The sequence below is a fragment of the Mus caroli genome, unplaced genomic scaffold (genome assembly GCF_978045245.1).
Source record: "Mus caroli unplaced genomic scaffold, Mus_caroli_1 scaffold_17, whole genome shotgun sequence".
NCBI classification, from domain to species: Eukaryota; Metazoa; Chordata; class Mammalia; order Rodentia; family Muridae; genus Mus; species Mus caroli.
Window position 1 is genome coordinate 84,367,924 of NW_028227272.1, and position 12,334 is coordinate 84,380,257.

Below are 12,334 nucleotides of genomic sequence, written 5' to 3' on the forward strand. Positions count from 1 at the left end.
GCCAGTGTGGGAGGAAAGGCTCTCTAGAGCGTTGGAAGGCGACCTTCAGCAGGGTTAGTTGGTGTTGGCCATCTACTGCTGGGCTTGGGGCCTGCCTCTTTGTTTCCCAGTGAGGCTGAGGTTTTCATTTTCAAGTGGTTACCAATTGGAGATAGCTACTGGGTTAAGGATTGGGTCATGTGTCTACTTCTACTATGAGAACTGGGACCCCACATGATGCAGACCTATCCACTCCCTGTGCTCTGGAATCTCAGGAGATTTGGGTGCCTGAGGGTTGCCTCATAGGGAGTGCTTTGAGACCCCGTCAGGTATGGCCACTTTGGATCCTAAGTAGAAAGTGTTCCAAGATATTGGGAGTTGACACAAAGAAATAGGGAGGGGCTAACAAGCAAAGATACTGAGAGGGTCCACAAGAGGGAGGAAAGCTGGGTGTGCTATGAAGGTCTGCATGGTCCCCTGGGAATGGGGAGTGAGAGAAAGGAGAGACTACAGCAGATTGTTTACTACAAAGCTGGGGACAAGATGGAATTGGGATTTGAAACTGAAAGACAGCTTGGAGAGTGAAGAGCACCTACCTGATTCCCTGACTGTCTTGTCCAGTGGATTTCCAGGGAGTGCCTCCTGCTATTGACAGGCTAAGACAAAGGGATGGGGTCGGGGAGGAAAGCTGTAGATCTGTCCAGGCCCCTGGGAATGGAGGTAGACAGATAGATGATGGTCTACAAAGCTGGAGATAAGATTAGGGGATGGCAGTGGAGAACTGGAAGGTGAGTGAGGATTGCTTACCTCATTCCTGGCCTGTGTGGGCAGCAGGTTTTGCGGAATGTCTATACAGACTTAACTGTACTATAGTGTGATATATTCGTAATTGAGAAAATTCAGTCTATCTGTTAAATAAAATGAGCATACACACACACTGATTTTTACACAAAGGAATTTTGTTTTGGAGACTCTGGTCTTTTCTAGCCCTGGCTACACATAAGCCTGGAAGTCATATAACTCTGTCTGCCTATGCCTCCTGTCTTAGTCAGGGTTTCTATTCCTGCACAAACATCAGGACCAAGAAGCAAGTTGGGGAGGAAAGGGTTGATTCAGCTTGTATTTTCCACATTGCTGTTAATCACCAAAGGATGTCAGGACTGGAACTCAAGCAGGTCAGGAAGCAGGAGCTGATGGCTTGCTCAGCCTGCTCTCTTATAGAACCAAGACTACCAGCCCAGAGACGGCACCACCCACAAGGGGACCTCCCACCTTGATCACTAATTGAGAAAATTTCCCCAACTGATGCTCCTTTTCTGTGATAACTCCAGCCTGTTTCAAGTTGACATAAAACTAGCTAGTACACCTCCCAAATGCTGGGATTAAAGGCATGTGCCACCATGGCAGCCTGGAGATAGGGTTTTCTATAGCCAGAACTGATCTTACATATAGTCAAGGAGAAGGCACTGAGCTTTTGATCCTCCTGTCTTTACCTCTCAAGTAATGGGCTTACAGACACACTATCACTCTTCAGTTTTATGAGGTGCTAGGAATCAAACTCTGCATAATTTATGCTAGGCAGGCATCTGTCTGTCTGTCTGTCTGTCTACCTACCCACCTACCTGCCTGCCTGCCTGCCTGCCTACCTACCTACCTATCTACCTATCTAGCTATGGTTTTTCAAGACTGGGTTTCTATGTGTAGCCCTGGCTGTCCTAGAACTAGCTCTGGCCTCAAACTCACAGAAACCCACTTGTCTTTGCCTTCTGAGTGCTGGGATTAAAGTGTGTGCCACCCCCCTGGCATTTGGCATTTGTGACATTTCTAATGGTTAGGTTCTTAGCTGCTTCCTGAGAATGAAGTGAGCTGGCCTTGTGTGGAGTGTTTGCTCTAAGCTTCTCTGTTACCTGTGTTGAGAGGTACCTTTTTTTTTTTTTTTTTTTTTTTTTTTTTTTTTTTTTTTTTTTTTGGTTTTTCGAGACAGGGTTTCTCTGTATAGCCCTGGCTGTCCTGGAACTCACTTTGTAGACCAGGCTGGCCTCGAACTCAGAAATCCACCTGCCTCTGCCTCCCAAGTGCTGGGATTAAAGGCGTGTGCCACCACGCCCGGCTGAGAGGTACCTTTTTAAGGCAGGTTTTTAATTGATGTCAGAATTGATTTTTGGTCAGTAGAGTTTATTTAAATACATTATGCTCTCATTTTCTATGCTCTAATTATACATGATAAGATTCATTCATGTATAGGAATATTTATGTAATAAATGGAAGATTTTATATCAGAGCCTACGCTACTTTTACACTTGTCAAAATTGCATATACTATCAGCTCTGAATGTTTATCACTTCTGTGAGCTTACCACTACTTATTGTCAGTCAGATTGATGCCAATAATCGATACTAGTTAAAATGAAAAGTTTTATTGTGAATTTATAAATGTCACTTAACATTTAGCATGGGTATATTCTTTACTTTGCCAAATCCTCCTTTTCTCCTTTGTAAAGCAGAGAAAAATAATGGACACATTGAGCTTGAAAATAAAAAGTTGGAGAAAGAGAGTAAAAATGAACAAGAGAGAGAGAAATCGGAAAACCTGGCTAAAGAAACTATTCCTATGGACTCTGCTTCCCAGATAACGGTGAAAGGACTCAGTAATTTGGGGAATACTTGTTTCTTCAACGCAGTTATGCAGGTAACAAAGTTATCTTCTCCCCTAAGCTCTGACACTTAGTGTTGATTTGTATCTTCCCTGTGTGAATTCTGTGTATTCAGTGTAACAAGTGGTTACAACATGCAATAAAACACTGGCAAGCACTGGTGGTAACAGAGTTTCAAACAGTCGTGGCCCTGCTTTCATGAGGCATGAGTTTGCATCAGGGAAACACAGGGTAGCCTGGTTCAGAAAGAAGTGTGTAGCTGGAGTGGTAGCAAGTGATGAGAGTTATTGCTGGGATGTGGGAAGAGGCATTATTTCAACCCTAGTCCTAGCAGGAGGACGCAGCTCTGAAGTGCTGAGTGCTGAGACCTGATAACATGAGCTGTTGTGTATGTGGAGAAGAGCTGTAGGCTTTCCTCTCCTAGGTAGAGATCTCAGAGACGCAGTGTTGGTTGTAGTTTTCTGTTTTGGTAGACTGCGCACTTAATGGCTTGACCGATACACTTACCCCTTTGCTTCCATCCTGCTTTGTAGAACTTGTCACAAACGCCAGTGCTTAGAGAACTACTAAAAGAAGTGAAGATGTCTGGAACGATTGTAAAAATAGAGCCACCTGATCTGGCACTAACAGTATGTATTTTACATGTGACTTTACATTTTTATTTTTGAGAGAGGGTCTTACGATATACCTCTGTCCTCAATTCGCTGTGTAAACCAGGCTGGCCTTGAATTTAGAGACCCACTGCTCTGCCTTATGAGTACTGGGATTAAAGGCATGCACCAGTATACCCATCTCCTTATTCTGGATAAGATATAAGATGGTTTCCTGCTATAGCCCTGGCTGACCTAACAGTCCCTTTGTACCTGAGTTTGACCTCATGTCTTGGCAGGCCTCTGTCTTAGTTTTCCAGGTTCTGAGAAACCTCATCATGCTGAGCCAGATTTTTAAAATAACTGACCCAGAAAGATGTCTCTGTAGTTAAAGTCCCTTGCTGCCAAGCCTGGTGATGTAAGTTCAGTCCATGTAAATCTCATGGTGGAAGCTGAGAACTGACTTCCCAGATTTTTTTTTCCTGACTTCCACACTTGTTACAGCACAGCACGTGTACACATTTCAATATACAAAACGAATGCATGTAAAAAATTGTTTTGTAAGTATCTTCTTTATAAATATACATATTCCAAATAAATTATTTTGAGGAATTAAAACTTGTCTCTACCTTCTTGTTTAGTTTTATTTCAGTTTAAGTTAAATAATTTAGAAACACTTTAGGACTAATAGCTGCTACAAGAACAAGAACTTAATGTTTACTATCGTTTGCTCTGTTTTCTGTTTGTTTTTTTTTTTTTTTTTTTTTGGTTTTTCGAGACAGGGTTTCTCTGTGTAGTCCTGGCTGTCCTGGAACTCACTCTGTAGACCAGGCTGGCCTCGAACTCAGAAATCCGCCTGCCTCTGCCTCCCAAGTGCTGGGATTAAAGGCGTGTGCCACCACGCCCGGCTCTGTTTTCTGTTTTATCGTGTTTTGTGTTCTACATTGGGAATGGTGATAACTGTGAAGCCGGAGGCCTGCACTGTTGTTTTTTTTTTGTTTTTTTTTTAAAGATTTATTTATTTATTATATGTAAGTACACTGTAGCTGTCTTCAGACACTCCAGAAGAGGGTGCCAGATCTCGTTACGGATGGTTGTGAGCCACCATGTGGTTGCTGGGATTTGAACTCTGGACCTTCGGAAGAGCAGTCGGGTGCTCTTACCCACTGAGCCATCTCACCAGCCCTGCACTGTTGTTTTTAAACATCTTTCCATGTGACTCAAGTGCTGTGTAGCCAAATACATTTTACCTTATCCATTGTTATTAGATAGGTTTTGCTTTTGCTTTCTCAATTCTTAGGTAGTAAGGTCCTGGCCACTTCAAACTAAAATAAACTTCAATTTTCCTTTTAAATTTTGTATTTAAATTTGTGTGTGAGGCATGTGTGTGTGCCTGTGACACGGTGTACATACGGAGGTCAGAAGAAAACTTGGTGGGGTGGATTCTTACCTTCCACAGTTACAGAGTTCTGGGGATCGAGCTCAGGTGCCAGCCAGTACTTCACCCACTGAGCTGTTAGCTGGCCCAGAGCTGAAGTTCTGAGCATATGGTTTCCATCTCTCTCTCTCTTTTTTTTTTAATGGTTTTTCAAGACAGGGTTTCTCTGTATAGCCCTGGCTGTCCTGCAACTCACTTTGTAGACCAGGCTGGCCTCAAACTCAGAAATCCGCCTGCCTCTGCCTCCCGAGTGCTGGGATTAAAGGCATGTGCCACCACGCCCGGCATAGTTTCCATATCTCTTGATGTACATTTTGGATGTTTACATTGGTCAGCTCTGTCACGATCATCGGCTTGTCACGTATTGGTTAAATAAATGACTCCAGTGTTTGACTAGCATTCTCTTTATTCCCATTTGCAGGAACCTTTAGAAGTAAACCTCGAGCCTCCAGGTCCTCTTACTTTAGCCATGAGCCAGTTTCTCAGTGAGATGCAAGAGAACAAAAAGCGAGTTGTGACACCTAAAGAGCTCTTTTCTCAGGTCTGTAAAAAGTGAGTATCAACTTGTTTGTGCTTTCAGTGCGTCAGTGAGATGCTGAGAAAGGTTTATGACCAATAGCACCAGAACCAACTGCATCAACATATTTCATGCTGATTGAAAAGCAGCATGCTTTGTGTGATAATTAAATCTGCCTAGGCTATTCTTACAGCAGACACAGTTTTTGAGAAAACTCTGACACTGTTACTTTAAGACTTTAGTGTAGTAGACTCATCCTGCTTTTCTGTGTGTTTTCTTTAGAGCAACACGTTTTAAAGGGTACCAGCAACAAGACAGCCAGGAGCTGCTTCGCTACCTACTGGATGGGATGAGAGCAGAAGAACACCAAGTTAGCATACTCTGAGAATCTTGTTTGTAATCTCATGGGCGCACTTGCCGTTTCCAACCAGTCCCAGAGGCCGATGTGCTTTTAAACACTTACTTTATACCAGGGTTTCCAGCCAATGTGCTTCTTCATTTGGGACAAGTGAGCAGGGTTAGAATGATTCTCCTAAATGGAGGTTTTCTGTTTACTGCAGCAATCCCATCTTTAAGGACTCTGTTACAGTAGACTCCGAGAGGAGAGATGCAGAACACTGGAAAACATTTCTCCCCAGACAGTCCTTGTTGCAGCATACTCTTCCCGAGTATGGCTTACTACAAGTGCTGAATCTGGGAAGTATTTGCACTTTAGTTAGAGTCAGGAGATGCATTTTTAAACTAAACACTTTTGTTAATTACCAGGATATATAGTGCATTTTGGAGGTATGAGTTTAATTAATTATACTAGTAACAGTAATAATAACTCATTTTGTTTTCCATTTAAACCAGGCAGTTCTGTGTTTCATGTGAACTACCTTTTATAGTTCTTGCAGCCATCCTATAAGTAGACTGTTCTATTACTCCGTAGGCTGGTGTAGAAATGTCCCATCCTTAACTCAGGAATGGCACAGCAGTAAGTGTTGGGGCTGGTTCTTCTAGCTGCAGCATAGCCTCACTAGCACTGAATATCTCAATGTTTTCCTGAAGTGGTGGTGTGCCCTAAGAAGCGGTGTTGAATAGGCTTAAGGTCTTGAAGTGCTAAGACCATCCCTGTATTCAGAGATTTGCTTTGTAGGCTTAATAGGCATAGGTTTTCTTCAGCTCCTTGAATTAATCTTGAAAATGTGATTATCTCAGTAAATTTGTGGAGCTGTATCTTACTCCTTTAATTTATTACATATTTTCTAAGGAAAATAACTTTAAAATTTAATAGTGTATATATATTCATTTTATTATTTTAGAGAGTGAGTAAAGGAATTCTTAAAGCATTTGGTAATTCTACTGAAAAATTGGATGAAGAAGTAAAAAATAAAGTTAAAGGTAATGTCTGATTTTTTGAATTAAAACACTATAGTTGAATTCTTCTGTACCTTAGGACAAAATTACTGACTGGCACATATATTTCAAACCCAGAATTAATTTAAATACAATTTACCCATGTTATTGTTGAGTTTCAAAAATCAGCCCTCCAGGGGCAAATATTTTGGGAAAGCTTAGCTTGTGATATATTCTTTTTATGCATTAATATATTAAGATCTATAAAGATAGAATTAAGATAGCATCACAATTTTATTTTTCTGAAACTAATTCTAATTAACAGACAGTAAGTGAATGACACTAGTCTGACTTATCCATAGCTGGTTATCAATCATAAAGCTGTCTTAGCTCTAGCTCAGGCTGCTCCAGAACTCACACATCTTTCTGCCTTGGCCTCTTGAGTGCTGGAATTAGAGGCATGAGCCACTACACTTGGCTCTGTCCACAGAATTTAATATGATGGTGGGATTCTCCTGCATGCTTTCCTATAAAGTCACAACTGCTTATGTGTAACTGCTGAGCATTTGACACAGGGCCGATGGAACACAAGAGCTACGTTGGATTTTCATTTAAGTTTTGTAAAATGTTAGCTAGCGGTCCCAGTGACCAAGGGTTCCAGTATTAGCCTCCTAACAGCTGTGCCTCCTCATCTTGCCATAGAGTCTGCCTGGTAACAAAACAGTGCCTCTGGCGTCTGCATGTGGGCAAAGACCACTTGAGTAATGTTTATACACTTCATGGACTTTGAAAAGTATGTGATTAGATATTAAAATACTCTCTGACTTTAAGCATGTCAAAAGTATTAATAGGACTGTAGAAAGTCAAACGTAACAATTTGCCTGATAGTTCCCAGGAGTTTTGTATTGTTTTGTTTTCAGAGCTCATAGACCAAGTTGTGTCTAGTCTTCTGTTAGACTGCAGTCTCCTATCAGTACTGGTTGTCGTCAGAGGTTAGCGCTGGAACAAGGGGTGATGGGACTGACTAGCAGAGTCTCACCTGGTTGTTTCTGATCATGATAACAGTCCACTGAGTGGAAGTTTGTTTCCTGTTAATAGACAGGAAGACACACACACACAGACACACGCGCACACACACACACACACACACACACACACACACACACACACACGCACGCGCGCGCACGGACACAAATCATTTATAAAAAGGTAATTGTGTTAATTTTGTTCTCAGTGGTAGACTATATACTGTTAACTCCCACAACTTACAAATGTAACACTGGTAATTATGAATAGAGAAAAAACTTTTAGGGACAGGAAATTAAGAATGAAAATTTAGATAAGTTATTTAAACTTTTCCCAATTAACTTTAAGAAATAATTGTAATTCTTTTGTTGTTATAGATTATGAAAAGAAAAAGGCAATCCCGAGTTTTGTGGACCGCATCTTTGGTGGCGAGCTGACTAGTACGATCATGTGTGATGAATGCAGGACTGTAAGTGGGTGTTGTGGGGTGGGCTTGGACACTGAGGACGGACAGACATATCTAATTAAAGCAGGAATGAGGAGTGTGCCTCAGCCAGGGTTATTTAATTATTGACTACTAGAGTGGTATTGTTGGTTGGTCTTGAGATGAAGTCTTGCTCTGTAGCCCAGGCTGGCTGGGAACTCATCAAAGTTATCCAGCCTCAACCTCTGAGGGCTGGCATTCTAAGTATGTACCTCCATCCCCAGCCCTCGCATGATAGTCTTTTTGATGTATATGGTTACTCACTGTAAACATATTTATTACCCTTAAAATCTTTAATAAATTACAATAACTAAATTCTTCCCCCAACTTATGGTCTTCAAAGTTCTATAATTTTTCTATTTCAAATATTCTTTCTTTTTCAAAGATTTATTTATTTTATACATGTGAGTACACTGTAACTTTCTTTAGACACACCAGAAGTGGGCATCTGTAGTGGGCAGATCCCATTACAGATGGTTGTGAGCCACCATGTGGGTGCTGGGAATTGAACTCAGGAGCTCTGGAAGAGCAGTGAATGTTCTTAACCGCCCCCTTCCAAGTTTCTTAGTCCTTTGCTTACTAAATGCCACCTTCTACTGTTCATCCTTGGGTGGTGAGAGAGGAGCCCGGATAGGTAATTCTTAACATGAATGTCTTTCTCTGCTGGATGGGACTAATGTAATAGTAAGATTTAACATATTTTTTTCCTTTCCCTTTTACATTGCCTCTGGTTGGTTAAGGTCTCCTTGGTGCATGAATCGTTCCTTGATTTGTCTCTTCCAGTTTTAGATGATCAGGTGAGTATTACTTTAGCAAACAAGATTTACTTCCTTTTGTGTTAATTTTGTCTTTGTAGGATTTTATGAGGAACATCTTTTAAGGATCTGTGTATTTCCAGCCAGCCCATTGAGAAGTTTTCCAGTGTTTACTAGAGATGGAATCATGTTTAGGATTTGAAAAGAAAAAGGGCTCTGTTCTTTACTTAAAAGCTGTGTCTAGGATTCTTTGTAGGTATTATCTTGATAGGATTACATATAGGGGAGTATTTTTTTTCCTATTAAAATAACTGTTTTCTGTATTTAAAGCTGACCACAAGTCCCTTGTAGTCTTTAGTGCATAAAGATTAAACAGAAATGATTATCTCAATTTATGCCATATTAATTGGGTTCCTTTTAAGTTGCTGTAAGATACAAGCTGCTGGGTGTGGTTTCCTGTGACTTTACTCTCAACTCTGGGGAGGTACAACTTAGCAAACCTCTGAATTTAAACTTGGGGTGGTCTATATAGGAAGTTGCAGGCCAACAAGGGTGACCCAGTGAGCACCCAACTTGTAAACAAGTGACTGAGTCATTATTCAAGTGACTTTATTCACTTTACTTTCCCTAAAACCATCATTTACATGCAGAAAAAGACAAAACTACCGAGGAATGTGGTGTGATCTAGAAACCGCTTACACAAGTGCATTTACAAAAGGACATCTATACAACATGCTCTGGCATGCAGCCAGTAACACTCACTGCACTCCTTTCTAATCTACTTACATGTCACACTTTTTGTGTACATAGGTATATTTGTGTAGGGGTATGTGCAACTGATTGTAAGGTGGCTTTGAACCCATGGAGGAGCTAGAGCTTGGATGGTTGTGAGTCACTTGACAATGGTGCTCCTTCTAACTGCTGAGCCAGTTCCTCCCCCTCCCTCCCATGGCCTTCTTTCTGTTTTGTTTCATATTTCCTCAGCCTGTGATGATTGTTATCGGAGACAGAGTGTCTGTATGTCTGTCCTAGTTGTCCTGGACTTGCTCTGTATTCAGGCTGGCCTCTAACTCAGAGATCTGTCTGGCTCTGCCTCCTGAGAATTGACATTAAAGGGGTGTGTCACCATGCCTGACCTTTACATAACTTTTTATATATTGTAGGAATTAAAAATAATGGAGTAGGAGCCGGGCGTGGTGGCGCACGCCTTTAATCCCAGCACTCGGGAGGCAGAGGCAGGCGGATTTCTGAGTTCGAGGCCAGCCTGGTCTACAGAGTGAGTTCCAGGACAGCCAGGGCTACACAGAGAAACCCTGTCTCGGAAAAACCAAAAAAAAAAAAAAAAAAAAATAATAATAATGGAGTAAAAAACATTAGGCAACATGGATTTTCTTTGTCCAAATAGTAGTGGTAATATTTTGCTTTTCTCCATATTTTAAGAGTGGTAAGAAAAGTATAAATGATAAAAATGTGAAAATGACAATGGAGGAAGAAGATAAAGACAGTGAGGAAGAGAAAGATGACAGCTACATGAAAACAAGGAGTGATCTTCCCTCAGGGACAAGCAAGCACCTACAGAAAAAGGCAAAGAAGCAGGCCAAAAAGCAGGCCAAGGTGGGTACCTACGGGGACATTATGCTTTGTCTATAGTTACATTTATTTATTTATTTATTTATACAGTGTATGTGAGTACACTGTAACTGTGTAGATGGTTGTAAGCCTTCATGTGGTTATTGGGAATTGAATTTTAGAACTTCTACTTGGCTCTGGTCGGCCCTGCTCACCCACTCCTTGTTCATTCTGACGCAAAGATTTATTTATTATTATAAATAGGTACACTGTAGCTGTCTTCAGACACGCCAGAAGAGGGAGTCAGATCTCATTAAGGGTGGTTGTGAGCCACCATGTGGTTGCTGGAATTCGAACTCAAGAGCTTCAGAAGAGCAGTCGGTGCTCTTAACCACCAAGCCATCTCGCCAGCCCCTAGTTACTTGTTTTTTTTGTTTTTGTTTCTTTTTTTTTTGGTTTTTTCGAGACAGGGTTTCTCTGTATAGCCCTGGCTGTCCTGGAACTCACTTTGTAGACCAGGCTGGCCTCGAACTCAGAAATCCGCCTGCCTCTGCCTCCCAAGTGTTGGGATTAAAGGCGTGTGCCACCACGCCCGGCTTAGTTACTTGTTTTTTATAAATAAAAACTTTTGTTAGCATGCAGAGTGGTGAGGTTTAACACTATCCTTTTTGTTTTGTTTGAAATTTTATTTATTTTTATGTAAATGGGTATTTTGTTTACATTGTTGTGCCAGGAAGCGTTCATGAATCCCAAAAGAGCACCAAGGAGCCGGTAATAGCACTGGGGTCTCTTTATTACAAGCTCAGGCTTGGGCTCTCCTCCAGCCCAACCCTGACACAGCAGGACAGGAAGGGAAGGTGGAGCATAAAGTAAGTGAGGGGGCGTCTATCCTGGCAAGTATCTGAAATTCTGCTGTAAGCTAACAGGTGGGTACTCTCAAGCAAGACAGTCACCAAAGGTCTGAAAGGACGTCTGAAACCATCAGACTAGATTTTGATTAACTGTTGCTAGGAAGTAGCTAGGGAGTAACTTTGGCCAGGACAAGCCATGGGATCCTTCCTTAGCTGTAGGTCAAGTTCTCAGGCTTTTTTTCCCTTTAAGATGGAGGCTGGTCCCAAGATGGAATAGGGTTGGCTTTTGCAGCATGTCTGTTCATTCAGCACATTTAGGACTGGTGCCACCACCACCAGCCAGAAGAGAGTATCAGATGCTCTGCAGTTGGGGTTCTGATGGTTGATAGCTGCTCAGAGGGTGCTAGGAATTGAACCTCGGTCTTCAGAAGAGCAGCCATTCCCTTCCCTTCCCCTTCCTCTTCCCCTTCTTCCCCTTCCCCTTCTTCCCCTTCCCCTTCTTTCCCCCTCCCCTCCCCTCCCCTCCCCTCCCCTCCCCTCCCCTCCCCTCCCCTCCCCTCCCCTCCCCTCCCCTCCCCTCCCCTCCTTCCCTTCTCCTTCCTTCCTTCCTTCTTTCCTTCCTTCCTTCCTTCCTTCCTTCCTTCCTAAAAATTTATTTTATTATGTGTAAGTACACTGTCACTGTCTTCAGACACTCCAGAAGATGGCACCAGACCCCATTACAGATGGTTGTGAGCCACCATGTGGTTGCTGGGAATTGCTCTTCGAAAGACCAGTCAGTGTTCTCAACCGCTGAGCCATCTCTGCAGCCCAAGCAGCCACACTCTTAATTGAGCTCTTTCCCTAGACCCTGTATATAATTTGTTCTTATTTGCCCCTGTCTGTACAGGCAGAGATGTGAATTTAGTAGGGATTTATTTTTAACTGGCCTTGGGCGTGTGGCTTCTTTGCTTCTTTGTTAAAATTTTTTGTTTCCAGAATTCTCATCTATCCTTTAGCCAAGGCAGTCTTGGAGTGTGTCCTTTTGTGGCTGTTTTAGTGAGACCCCTGTTAATAATCAGTAATTACAACTGGTAGGTAAACCTTTCTGCCTTGGTTTCTAATTACTGTGACAATAAACTATGAACAAAGGAT

The 12,334-nt window shown here is 42.0% G+C and overlaps 1 protein-coding gene across 2 annotated transcripts in view; it reads left to right on the top strand.

Annotated features, from left to right (window-relative positions):
• Positions 1-12,334, top strand: part of Usp16 (ubiquitin specific peptidase 16) — a 32,348-nt gene that overhangs the window by 14,492 nt on the left and 5,522 nt on the right. Inside the window, exons 8-15 of one of the 2 annotated variants that reach the window (XM_021185640.2) lie at positions 2,480-2,667; positions 3,166-3,261; positions 5,082-5,212; positions 5,460-5,547; positions 6,482-6,560; positions 7,919-8,010; positions 8,766-8,822; positions 10,221-10,394. In XM_021185640.2, the coding sequence (XP_021041299.1) occupies positions 2,480-2,667; positions 3,166-3,261; positions 5,082-5,212; positions 5,460-5,547; positions 6,482-6,560; positions 7,919-8,010; positions 8,766-8,822; positions 10,221-10,394 (905 nt within the window). The remainder of the gene's footprint in view (positions 1-2,479; positions 2,668-3,165; positions 3,262-5,081; positions 5,213-5,459; positions 5,548-6,481; positions 6,561-7,918; positions 8,011-8,765; positions 8,823-10,220; positions 10,395-12,334) is intronic. The other variant, XM_029470395.1, reaches the window with a different exon arrangement.